At 45.4% G+C, this 14,137-nt stretch overlaps 1 protein-coding gene across 1 annotated transcript in view; it reads right to left on the reverse strand.

Annotated features, from left to right (window-relative positions):
* The window catches only part of LOC126095139 (uncharacterized), a 173,426-nt gene that overhangs the window by 9,538 nt on the left and 149,751 nt on the right, over window positions 1–14,137 (reverse strand). Inside the window, exon 2 of the mRNA XM_049909859.1 lies at window positions 287–640. Within this exon, the coding sequence (XP_049765816.1) occupies window positions 287–640 (354 nt within the window). The remainder of the gene's footprint in view (window positions 1–286; window positions 641–14,137) is intronic.

A 14,137-nucleotide genomic window follows, 5' to 3' on the forward strand; every position in this document is an offset into this window, starting at 1 on the left:
GAACTCAGAGAGTTGTGCCGCACTGCAATACTAAACCAAATGTCATGCTCTTCCGGGTTCTTCCGGGAAGCACCGAGAAAAACCGAGTGAAAGGCCGCACGCGGCCCGCACACGCTGCACGGGTGAAGTTTGGCACGCCGTGACCGGCTCTGCTAGATAGCGTTGACAGAGGCGACCACGGCGATCCGATAGTGGCGGCTAGGAAGTGATAAGTTACGGAGGAGGAGGTGGAGGAGGAGCAGGATGGGGGACTGGGGGACGGATGTACTTGACTGCAGCGCGCTACCTTCTGGAAGGCGGGCCGCGTCCTCTCGTCGCAGCTCTTGAAGGCGACGATGGCGGGCCCCACGGCCAGCACGAGCAGCCCCAGCGCCACGTAGACGAGCGCCGTGGGCCGCATCTTGCGCGCCGGCATCTCCCCCAGGGAGGTGGCGTTTGTGCCGTTCCAGCCCTCTCCGTAGTCCGGCAGCGCCAGCGTGTCGTTGAACGCCGCCTCCACCTCCAGCGTAGAGTTGCCGCCCCCGTCCCACTCCCAGGAGCTTCCGTTTACGCCGGCCGTCTGGGCGCCGCCTTCTGCGACACGACTGGCCCTGCGGTTGGCCAGCGCCTCCTTCCATGCCTCTGCGTGTAGGCGCGAGTCCTGCAACCACACCGTCACAACCAGTGAGCCACTGTCCTTCTGACTTTATCCGGCTAAAGCACTCTACAACACAGTAAACTTCTTGTCTACCCTCTGGATAAAATTATGGTTTTCCATGTGTCATATTTGCACTCCGTCTTCAGGCCACGAGTGGCCCACCGGGACCATCCGACCGCCGTGTCGTCCTCAGTGGTCCCAGGTTCGATTCCCGGCGGGGTCAGGGATTTTATCTGTCTCGTGATGACTGGGTGTTGTGTGATGTCCTTAGGTTAGTTAGGTTTATACTTAAACCTAACTACGTTCTAGGGGACTGTTGACCATAGATGTTAAGTCCCATAGTACTCAGAGCCATTTTCGTCCTCAGTGGAGGATACGGATAGGAGGGACGTGGGGTCAGCAAACCGCTCTCCCGGGCGTTATGATGGTATTCTTGACTGAAGCCGCTACTGTTCGGTCGAGTAGCTCCTCAATTGGCATCACGAGGCTGAGTGCACCCCGAACAGCGCATGGCAGCCTAGATGGTCACCCATCCAAGCGCCGACCACGCGCGACAGCGCTTAACTTCGGTGATCTCACGGGAACCGGTGTAGCCACTGCGGCAAGGCCGTTATGTGTCATATTTGCACGGAATAAAATTAAAGAAACTCCTCCCGAACAGGCCATAAAGGCTCAACGATACCGACCGGCTGTCGTGGCATCCTCGACCCACAGACGTCAATGGATGCAGATATGGAGGGGCATGTGGTCAGCACACCACTCTCCGGCCGTACGTCAGTTTACGAGACCGGAGCCGTTACTTCTCAATCAAGTAGCTCCTCAGTTTGCTTCACAAGGGCTGAGTGCACCCCGCTTGCCAAGAGCGCTCGGCAGATCGGATGGTCACCCATCCAAGTGCTAGCCCAGCCCGACAATGCTTAACTTCGGTGATCTGACGGGAATCGGTGTTAGCACTGCGGCAAGGCCGTTGGCTTTATACGGAATTCCAATTCGGTTTTACAGAGAGTACTCTACTGCATTGGCTCCTTACTTAGCTTGCATTTATCGCGAATCTCTTGCCTAACGTAAAGTCCCAAGCGACTGGAAAAAAAGCGCAGGTGACGCCTGTATATAAGAAGGGTAGAAGGACGGAGCCTCAAATTTACAGACCAATATCCTTAACATCGGTTTGTTGCAGGATTCTCGAACATATTCTCAGTTTGAATATAATGAATTTCCTTGAGACAGAGAAGTTGCTGTCCATGCATCAGCATGGCTTTAGAAAGCATCGCTCCTGCGAAACGCAGCTCGCCCTTTTTTCACATGATATCTTGCGAACCGTGGATGAAGGGTATCAGACAGATGCCATATTCCTTGATTTCCGGAAAGCGTTTGACTCGGTGCCCCACTGCAGACTCCTAACTAAGGTACGAGCATATGGAATTGGTTCCCAAGTATGTGAGTGGCTCGAAGACTTCTTAAGTAATAGAACCCAGTACGTTGTCCTCGATACCGAGTGTTCATCGGAGGTGAGGGTATCATCCGGAGTGCCCCAGGGAAGTGTGGTAGGTCCGCTGTTGTTTTCTATCTACATAAATGATCTTTTGGATAGGGTGGATAGCAATGTGCGGCTGTTTGCTGATGATGCTGTGGTGTACGCGAAGGTGTCGTCGTTGAGTGACTGTACGAGGATACAAGAAGACTTGGACAGGATTTGGGATTGGTGTAAACAATTATAGCTAACTCTAAATGTAGATAAATGTAAATTAATGCAGATGAATAGGAAAATGAATCCTGTAATGTCTGAATACTCCATTAGTAATGTAGCGCTTGACACAGTCATGTCGATTAAATATTTGGGCGTAACATTGCAGAGCGATATGTAGTGGGACAAGCATGTAATGGCAGTTGTGGGGAAGGCGGATAGTCGTCTTCGGTTCATTGGTAGAATTTTGGGAAGATGTGGTTCACCTGTAAAGGAGACCGCTTATAAAACACTAATACGACCTATTCTTGAGTACTGCTCGAGAGTATGGGAACCCTAACAGGTCTGATTGAGTGAGGACATAGAAGCAATTAAGAGGCGGGCTGCTAGATTTGTTACTTGTAGGTTCGATCATCACGCGAGTGTTACGGAAATGCTTCAGGAACTCGGGTGGGAAGGAGGTGCTCTTTTCGTGAAACGCTACTGAGGACATTTAGAGAACCAGCATTTGAGGCTGACTGCAGTGCAATTTTACTGCCGCCAACTTACATTTCGCGGAAAGACCACAAAGATAAGATAAGAGAGACTATGGCTCGTACAGAGGCATATAGGCAGTCATTTTTCCCTCGTTCTGTTTGGGAGTGGAACAGGAAGAGAAGATGCTAGTTGTGGTACGAGGTACCCTCCGCCACGCACCGTATGGTGGATTGCGGAGTATGTATGTAGATGTATATGTAGAATAGGGATAAGAAAAAAATATTTTCCTATCACACACAAAAAGTAGAGGTTTTCTTATTTATGAAATGTACATAATGTTCAAAACTTCGAAAGAGAAATATTTAGCCCAAGGATAAGAGTAAGAACAACGTTTTTGGTCGTTTTCTTTCTAATCATTTTTTTTCACTGTCTCTAAGAACCAACATCATTATGCCAACATGCTGTAGTTCCACAGCTCTAAAAAAGGCTTTTACGTTACAACAAAGCCCTGGTGTAAACGTTCTCCGTGTTCACCACTTGTATCCTTCAAGTCTTGAGGGGACCTACGTCTACATCTATATGGCTACCTTGCAAAGTGGCTGCAACAGGGTTCATCTAGCCAATTTCACAATAATTCTGTTATTCAACTGTCGAACAGCGCGCGGAAAAATACAAACACCGACATCTTTCCGTGCGAGCTCTGATTTCCCTTATTTTATTATGATGATCGTTTCTCCCTAGGGTAGGACGGCGTCAACATACTATTTTCGCATTAGAAGAGGAGAGTTGGTCATTGAAATTTCGTGAGAAGATCCCGCCACTACAAAAAACGCTGTTGTTTTAATGATGCCTGCCCAAATCCTGTAGCACGTCCGTGGCATTGTCTGCCCTATTTTTCGATAATGCAAAACGTGCTGACCTTCTTTGAATTTTCTCGATGTATTCCGTTAGTCCTATTTTGTAAGCATCCCATACTAAGCAGCAGTACTCCAAAAGAGGACGGACAAGCGTAGTGTAGGCAGTCTCTTTAGTATGTCTGTTGCATTTCTAACTGTTCTGCCACTAAAACACAGTATTTGATTCGATTTCCCCACAACATTTTCTATGTCTTCTTTACAATTTAACTTGTTGGTAATAGTAATTAGTTGAATTTACTGCCTTTAGAGTTGTTTGCACCGAGAATACAAATTATATGCCTTCTTAACCACAGGAGTAAAATATGTCTTTCGCTTTTCAATGTATACTCCGCACATACTTAACAAAACATATGGGGCTATTTACATATCGTGTAGACACATTATACTCATGTATCACGAACTTCAAATTAGCACCATAAGCACAAAAAAATTAAAAACTACTGTAGCACCAGTACTCTATCTTCGTAATTGGAATAGGACTCACCATGTGGCAGCACAAGGCAGAGTTTGGACTTCTGTCTATGACAGTTAACAAAAAAAATGGTTCAAATGGCTCTAAGCACTATGAGACTTACCATCTGAGGTCATCAGTCCCCTAGACGTAGACCTACTTAAACCTAACTAACCTAAGGACATCACACACATCCATACCCGAGGCAGGATTCGAACCTGTGACCGTGGCAGCAGCTCTGTTCCGGACTGGAGCGCCTAGAACCGTTCGGCCACACCGGCCGGCTGTGTGTGTGTGTGTGTGTGTGTGTGTGTGTGTGTGTGTGTGTGTGTCGAAAGAGAGGAAACGACACTCATTGAAACACTATGAGTATCTCGACAGGCTTGGCGGGCACGCGACGTCTTCATGATGAATGTATTTTTAACACTCCCGTCTTCCGAGTTGGCAACAGCTGTTTTCTCGCGGTTGCAGGGAAACGCTCCTCTTTTTACGAAACCTCAGACACCCAAGAGTACCTAGACATGCCCGCTAAAATCACGAAACTGTATTGTAACTCTGTGGAACAGCAGATGAAATGGCGACTGTTCAACTGAGTGTGAAATCTTCTGGGACTTAACTGCTAAGGTCATCAATCCCTGAGCTTACACACTACTTAACCTAAATTATCCTAAGGACTAACAAACGAGGGAGGACTCGAACTTCCAGCGGGACCAGCCGCACAGTTCATGACTGCAGCGCTTTAGACCGCTCGGCTAATCCCGCGCGGCGTGAAATGGTGAAATGTAGCTATTAACAACCCTGTTATTTGGTTGAACTGCGAGATATGTCTCACTATCAATGAGTGACTTCGGCTGAACGAGGAATTAACAAAAAAAAAAAAAAAAAAAAAAAAAAAGAAAGAAAATGGTTCAAATGGCTCTAAGCACTATGGGATTTAACATATCTGTCCCCTAGACGTAGACCTACTTGAACCTAACTAACCTAAGGACATCACACACAACTATGCCCGAGGCAGGATTCGAACCTGCGACCGTAGCAGCAGCGCCGTTCCGGACTGACTCTCTCTCCTTCTTGTGGAACAGAAGTCATTATCAAGGCGGAGTTTCACGGTATAATGGCAACGTCCCCTGCACATGAGTAGTATCTTGTTCCGTAGGCTTACCGAGTGTCCCGCGACAGTAAAATATCGCCGAAATCGAGCCGTGGCAGGGTCAGACGTCGGCCTGCGTGTCGATGGCGGCTTCCGCCCACGCGCAGCTAGAGACTGGGCCACGGCGCGTGTCTGCCATCACGTAGGCTCGCCTAGGCTAGCACGGCGCCGCGCGCGCCACCAGCGTTCCGCCGGATGCACCTCCTTCCAGGCATATTGTACTGCAACACTCCTGAACCATCCCACCACGGGCCGCGGCATTTAACGTACAACGCGCTGATTTGATCTCTGACGTGTTGCTGAACGTTCAGAAACAACCCGGTTTGTCTATGCTAAACGAGCGGCTTAACGTGGTGAGAGCGAACGCAGAGCATTCCAGCGGCGAATCGCGGCTACAGGTGATGCGTGCGAGATACAAAGTACATAAGGGTTCTCGAAATGGATAAACGTAAACCAGCTGCGATAAGTTTAAGCATCCTCACACGGACAATGCAGCTGAGTCAGAGTCGGTTGTAGGGGCGGGGGTTAGGGGGGGGGGAGGCAACCGTGCCTCCGCCAAGGGTGGCAGGTCCCTAATTTTTAATATGGTTCTATAAAACAGTGAAAGTTCTATATAAATGAAGAAGTGTGAGAATAAATTGGAAATATGAATCATTCAGAACATTTAGCGTCTTACTGATTATATAACGGTAAGACAGAGATTTAGGAACCAGGTTTTAAATTGTAAGACATTTCCAGGGGCAGATGTGGACTCTGACCACAATATATTGGTTATGAACTGTAGATTAAAACTAAAGAAACTGCAAAATGGTGGGAACTTAAGGAAGTGGGACCTGGATAAACTGACAGAACCAGAAGTTTTAGAGAGTTTCAGAGAGAGCATTAGGGAACTATTGACAAGAATGGGGGAAAGAAATACAGTAGAAGAAGAATGGGTAGCTATGAGAGATGAATTAGTGAAGGCAGCAGAGGATCAAGTAGGTAAAAAGACGAGGGCTGATAGAAATCCTTGGGTAACAGAAGAGATACTGAATTTAATTGATGAAAGGAGAAAAAATAAAAATGCAGTAAATGAAGCAGGCAAAAAGGAATACAAACGTCTCAAAAATGAGATCGACAGGAACTGCAAAATGGCTAAGCAGGGATGGATAGAGGACAAATGTAAGGATGTAGAGGCGTATATCACTAGGTGTAAGATAGATACTGCCTACAGGAAAATTAAAGAGACCTTTGGAGAAAAGAGAACCACTTGCATGAATATCAAGATCTCAGATGGAAACCCAGTTCTAAGCAAAGAAGGGAAAGCAGAAAGGTGGATGAGTATATAGAAGGTCTATACAAGGGCGATGTTCTTGAGGACGACATTATAGAAATGGAAGAGGATGAAGATGAAATGGGAGATATGATACTGCGTGAAGAGTTTGACAGAGCACTGAAAGACCTAAGTCGAAACAAGGCCACGGTAGTAGACAACATTCCATTAGAACTACTGATAGCCTTCGGAAAGCCACGCCTGACAAAACTCTACCATCTGGTGAGCAAAATGTATGAGACAGGCGAAGTACCCTCAGACTTCAAGAAGAATATAATAATTCCAATCTCAAAGAAAGAAGGGGTTGACAGATGTGAAAATTACCGAACTATCAGTTTAATAAGCCACGGCTGCAAAATACTAACACGAATTCTTTACAGACAAATGGAAAAACTGGTAGAAGCCGACCTCGGGGAATATCAGTTTGGATCCCGTAGAAATATTGGAACACGTGAAACAATACTGACCTTACGACTTATCTTAGAAGAAAGAATAAGGAAAGGCAAACCTATGTTTCTAGCATTTGTAGACTTAGGGAAAGCTTTTCACAATGCTGACTGGACTACTCTCTTTCAAATTCTGAATGTGGCAGGGGTAAAATACTTGGAGCGAAAGACTGTTTACAATTTTTACAGAAACCAGATGGCAATTATCAGAGTCGAGGGGCATGAAAGGGAAGCAGTGGTTAGGAAGGGAGTGAGACAGGTTTGTAGACTATCCCCAATGTTATTCAATTTGTATATTGAGCAAGCAGTAAATGAACCAAAACAAAAATTCGGAGTAGGAATTAAAATCCATGGAGAAGAAATAAAAACCTTGAGGTTCGCCGATGACATTGTAATTCTGTCAGACATACCAAAGGACCTGCAAGAGTAGCTGAACGGAATGGACAGTGTCTTGCAAGGAGTGTATAAGATGAACATCAACACAAGCAAAACGAGGATAATGGAATGTAGTCGAATTAAGTCGGGTAATGATGAGGGAATTAGATTAGGAAATGAGACACTTAATGTAGTAAAGGAGTTTTGCTATTTGGGGAGCAAAATGACTGATGATGGTCGAAGTAGAGATGATATAAAAAGATGGCAAGGAAAGTGTTTCTGAAGAAGAGAAATTTGTTAATATGGAGTATAGATTTCAGTGTCATGAAGTCGTTACTGAAAGTATGTGTATGGAAGTGAAATATGGACGACAAATAGTTTAGACAAGAAGTGAATAGAAGCTTCCGGAATGTTATGCTACAGAAGAATGCTGAAGATTAGATGGGTAGATCACATAACTAATGAGGAGGTATTGAATAGAACTGTGGAGTAGAGAAATTTGACGCACAACTTGACTACTAGAAGGGATCGGTTGGTAGGACATATTCTGAGGCACAAAGGGATCAGCAATTTAGTATTGGAGGGCAGCACGGAGGGTAAAAATCGTAAAGGGAGACCAAGAGATGAATACACTAAACAGATTCAGAAGGCTGTAGGTTGCAGTAGGTACTGGGAGATGAAGAAATTTGTACAGGATAGACAAGCATGGAGAGCTGCATCAAACCAGTCTCAGGACTGAAGTCCACAACAAGAACAGCGTCTTACTGGAAACTACGGTATTGTGAAACGGATGACGAATGAAGTGCTGGAGTTGGTCACCTGTGTCTTTCAAAATAGCAAAAATTGCTATTTTACATCAACATCCATACTCCGCAAGCCACCAGACGGTGTGTGGTGGAGCGTACTTTGAATACCTCTATCGGTTATCCCTTCTATTCCAGTCTCGTATTGTTCGTGGAAAGAAAGATTGTCGGTATGCCTTTGTGTGGGCTCTAATCTCTCTCATTTTATCCTCATGGTCTCTTCGCGAGATATACGTAGGGAGGAGCAATATACTGCTTGACTCCTCGGTGAAGGTATGTTCTCGAAACTTCAACAAAAGCCCGTACCAAGCTACTGAGCGTCTCTCTTGCAGAGTCTTCCACTGGAGTTTATCTATCATCTCCGTAACAGTCCAAGAACCTTTTAGACGCTGCGAAAGTGATTTAAAAAGAAAGGAATTTGGCGAGACGTGAACCAACTACAAAAAGCACATATTGCTTCGTAACGCCACGTCTCTAAATTACACTACACTGACATTTCGGAACATTCGACTGTCATGTATGTTACCATATCCTAAAGGCTTTAAAAGCCAATACGTTATCAAAATACATTTAACTATAACAAATTATGCCATGAATAAAGCGTTTGTGATGGATCTTCAATGTGCCGATGCCTTGGTTCGGCATATTTTCATAACATCCAAGTTACATTAAGAAAATTCTATAACTACCGGTATGAAGTTTCCCGTCGCTTTATTACAACAAAGTTTACCAATAACGACGCTTGTGCTTTGATAGGGCATATATTCGTAGGGCATAAGTTACAATATAAAAACACACCTAATATGGTTTTCAACAGAAATCCGATACGGGATTTCCCAACTATGTACTGAAAAGAAGATGGCCTGGAGGTGACGTAGGCCGTGTTCTTCCATCCCGTTGGTCTACGTTCATGCGCACGTTCAGAATACCTGACATGCTTGGTGTTGCTCGGCACGTTCGAAAAACTTCAGCGCCCTTTTCCAAGCTACGACGTCAGAAACAGCTATAGTGTCAGAAACACGGATCGTTCAATGTTCACGATCGAATGCACGGTCCATGTGTTGACGGGTTTAGGATGCGTTCACAGTACCACCGACCACGGTCTCCAGACGCCGTCGCCAAAGGTCGTCCGATAACATCGGCCAACAGCTTGGTCACAGTGCGTTCGATCTCCTTCTTCAGCATTTGGTAGGATCAAGGAGGTTATGTTAGAATCTATTCTATCATGGAGATTCATCCTAGAGTGGGATGGACGCCACGACGCCTCTATGCCTAGAAAAGAACGCTACGTTCTAGCTTTTGCTAGTAAGAAAATACCAAATGGATCTAAATGAGCTATATCCGTCTCTGAAGGAGCGTAGCAAGTACTGTAAGCTCTTTCCTCAGCTGCTGGAATAACCAGACAAATTTTACGAGTATATGAGATGAAGAGAGAAACTTTCTAGTACATTATTCGTGTTGACACTGAAAGGTAATGTTACAAACACTCTGCAAAAATTGAAAAAAAAGTCAGCAAAACAGATGTATGTGAATTAACCACCAGTGACTTTCATTTTGCGTACATGCGAGAAAGAAATATAAATTTTAGAAGAAGATACTCTAAACATCTAAAGCACAATAGAATGTGAACAAATACACCTTCACGAGACTGAATACCTTAAGATACAAACCCAACATAAATAAAAGTAAAATATATTTATTTAAAAAATTAAATAAAAATTCGCTTGACGCCTTCCTAAGATGCAGCCTCCATTCGTTCAGAAGTATGTAAGCGTGGACCAGATGTGGCTTGAGTCCAAAGAAACAGTATCGACAGCAATGGAGAGATTTATACCAAATGAATTAATAAGAGAGTGAACTGATCCTCCATGGTACGCACCAACAGGTCAGAACACTGTCGCTGGAGCAACGAGAAGAACATGCCAAATTTAAAAGAGCACAAAACTTCCTAAACTGAACAAGTTTTTCGCAAGCTCAAAATTTAGTGTGAACTTTAATCCAATATGTTTTTCACAGTTTCCACAACGAAACTCTGCGTCGAAATCTGGCAGAAAATCCAAAGATAAGTCTTATGCCTGCAACGATACAGGTTCCTTCCTTGTTTATAGGTACGTGTATCATGATTCATGAGGAACCTATAAAGTTTGCGTTCATATGTGGTGTTTTTAATAACAGACTTAAATAGTGAATACGAAAATCTCGTTTAGCTGAGTCAAAATTATACAGCCGGCTTTGTTGGCCGAGCGGTTCTAGGTGCCTCAGTCTGGAACCGCGCGACCGCTACGGTCGCAGGTTCGAATCCTGCCTCGGGCATGGATATGTGTGATGTCCTTAGGTTAGTTAGGTTTAAGTAGTTCTAAGTTCTAGGGACAGATGACCTCAGCTGTTAAGTCCCTTAGTGCTCAGAGCCATTTGAACCATTTTTTTCAACTTTATACATTTGTTCTGGTACCAGATTTTTAAAATAACATAAGGTGTCAGTTACGTACTTTCAGTGCACATGTGAAGAATGTTTGATTCTGTTATTATGCAACGACATGGGAAACTTGGACTGTAAGGTAGGCAATGCAGCTTTAAACAGAATTATCACTGTGTGTCCCACCAATTGGTGATGCATATCAAACGAAAAAAGTTTTGCGTTCAAAAGATGGCTAATTAATGTAGCAGAAACTACTTATCAATAAAAAATTATCCTTGCGATCTTGATTAGTAAAGGATTTTTTTCCGAATCCACAACTATCATTCCAGGAATGTTACTGTTGGCTAACCATTACCTCACACATGCCGTTTTATGAAATCGTGCACTGTCTTTTTGGGACAAAGTGTCGTCATTCCGAGCACGTAGTACACAATTCTGTAAAATTTGTCCATAATCTTCCGCGTTTTGCCTGTTCTTGAGTACAATAAGTGGCCCACACGCTAGCCACCAAAAACACCATATACCGTAATCCCATGTCTTCCATACTTCACAGTTGAAGCTAAAGATTATGTCAGGTAATTTTCTTCAGGTTTCGCAAAACCCAAAACCCTTCCATCGCATTTTCACAGGTCGTAGCGTGACTCAACACTCCAAATTACTCGTTTTTAGTCATCCACTGTTCAATGTCGTTTTTTTAAAACTACCATAAGCTTCGCGTAGCATTCGTTACACAAATGAGGGGCTTACGAGGGGGTACGCAATCACCATAGCCCATTCCTGGCAAGTCCTCATGCATAGCCATTATGTTCAATGGAGTGCTGGTAGCACTTTGGAATACACGAGAGATTCCTTCCGCTATTACAACCAGTTTCCGCAATGGTCGACCGTCCTTGTCCGGCAGTCCATGAGGTCTCTCTAGTCTTGCTTTGGCTGTGGTTGTCCCATCCCTTTTGCACCTGATAATCACATCACCAACAATCGCCTAGGGCCAATTTAGATGGTTTGCGACGTCTTAGATGCAAATGTTACTCAGGTGCTATCAAATGACTAATCCACTTTCCAAGTCAATCAGCTGTCCCGATCGACACACTCTGTCGTTACTGCTTCTTTACTGACAACACAATACTCGCCGTCACGTTTTATACTGGTGGGGTGCGCCTCTCATGACATCTAGTGGTCGCGCTGCCAGCCTCTGTGGCCGAGCGGCTCTACGCGCTTCAGTCCGGAACCGCACTGCTGCCACGGTCGCGGGTTCGAATCTTGCCTCGGGCATGGATGTGTGTGATGCCCTTAGGTTAGTTAGGTTTAGGTAGTTCTAAGTTCTAGGGGACTGATGACCTCAGATGTTAAGTTCCATACTGCCCAGAGCCATTTGATTTGAACTCCGCGCTGTACAGTGGGCCCTGGATACTTTTGATCAGATAGTGTATGTACGTGTGTAGATATAGACTAGGCGGCGGCCCCGGCAACACGTCACTAACTCTGACACGGCGTCCAGTTCTGTGCAGGTCGGCTGCTGCTCGTAAGTCCCGGTGGCAGACCTCGCGACCAAGGCCCGCTGCGGCCGGGCCACGCTCAGTCCATTCTGCATTCTCCCGCGGTGCACGTCATTTCGGACACGCGCCACTGCCTTTGCTGTGGTTCGGCTGCCGTTGCGTAACGAGGTGACTGCAGCTGGCGAGGAGAGGGAGCTGACTCACAGATTCACAGCTACCGTCGGCGTAACTGACCATGACTGACGTAACTCTGCTTTTTAGACGTTTTGCCACACTTCTTTAAGACGAAGGCTAATCTGATTCAGAAAGAGTAAAAATTATGTATTCGTAGCCTGTGGTAGTTGTCCATACAATTTATAAAAGTTTATATATGCATGTATCTTCCACATTTCCTGTTAAACCACTGGAATCGATTTCAGCCAAAGTTGGTACCGCTTACTGTCTGAAAAGAATCACTGTGGAAATAAGAATCACCTACCTTTCAAAAGGATGGAGGTGGGACGAATAAAAAGTATAGCTCACGACGCGCAATTAGCCAAAACATACTATGTGGTCAAAAGTATACGGAGACTCACAAAAAGATACTTTTTCTTACTAGGTGCATTGTGCTGCCACCTACTGCCAGGTACTCCATATCAGCGCCCTCAGTAGCCAATAGACACAATGTGAGAGATCAGAATGGGTTGCTCGGCGGAATTCACGGACTTCGAACGTGGTCAGGTGATTGGGTGTCACTTGTGTCATACGTCTTTACGCGAGATTTTCACACTCCCAAACATCCCTAAGTCCACTGTTTCCGATGTGGTGGTGAAGTGGTAACGTGAAGGGACACGTAGAGCACAAAACTGTACAGGCCGATCTCGTCTGCCGACTGACAGAGACGGCCGATAGTTGAAGAGAGTCTATCCAGACGATCACACAGGAATTCCATACTGCATCAGGATCTACTGCAAGTACTATTGCAGGTAGGTGGGAGGTGAGCAAACTGTGATTTCATGGTCGAGCGGCTGCTCATAAGCCACAAACCACGCCATAAATGAAAAACGATGACTCGCTTGGTGTAAGGAGCGTAAACATTGGACGACTGAACGGTGGAAAAACGTTGTGTGGAGTGACGAATCACGGTACACAATGTGGCGATCCGATGGCAGGGTGTGGGTATGGTGAATACCCGGTGAACGTCATCTGCCAGCGTGTGTAGTGCCAGCAGTAAAATTCGGAGCCGTGGTGTTATGGTCTGGTTGTATTTTTCATGGAGGGGGCTTGCACCCCTTGTCGTTCTGCGTGGCACTATCACAGCACACGCATACATTGATGTTTTAAGCACCTCCTTGCTTCCCACTGTTGAAGAGCACTTCGGGGATGGCGATTGCATCTGTCAACACAATCTAGCACCTGTTCGTAATGCACGGCCCGTGGCGGATTGGTTACACGACAATAACATCCCTGTGATGGACTGACCTGCACAGAGTCCTGACCTGAATCCTACAGAACACCTTTGGGATGTATTTGAACGCCGACTTCGTGCCAGGCCTCACCGACCGACATCGACACCTCCCCTCAGTGCAGCACTGCGTGAAGAATGGGCTGCCATTCCCCAAGAAAGCTTCCAGCACCTGACTGAACGTATGCCTGAGGGTGGGGAAGCTGTCATCAAGGCTAAGGGTGGACCAACACCATATTGAATTCCAGCATTACCGATGGAGGGCACCACGAACTTGTAAGTCGTTTTCAGCCAGGTGTCCGGATACTTTTGATCACATAGTGTATGTTAATTCAGTATTAGAGAATAAAGGCATTTAGTGACTTGCCACCCACTCTGCGCATAAAATCAAACCGTTTTTTAACGCAGACACCCCCCACAAAATGATGAAATGAAGAAAATTCACAGATAACTACATTTTCGTCCTTCATACAGTAAAACTGCTGCAACAGAGTTGGCCTTTTGTTCTGAAATAAATGGCTGTAGC

This window comes from Schistocerca cancellata, chromosome 8 (genome assembly GCF_023864275.1).
Source record: "Schistocerca cancellata isolate TAMUIC-IGC-003103 chromosome 8, iqSchCanc2.1, whole genome shotgun sequence".
Lineage (NCBI taxonomy): Eukaryota > Metazoa > Arthropoda > Insecta > Orthoptera > Acrididae > Schistocerca > Schistocerca cancellata.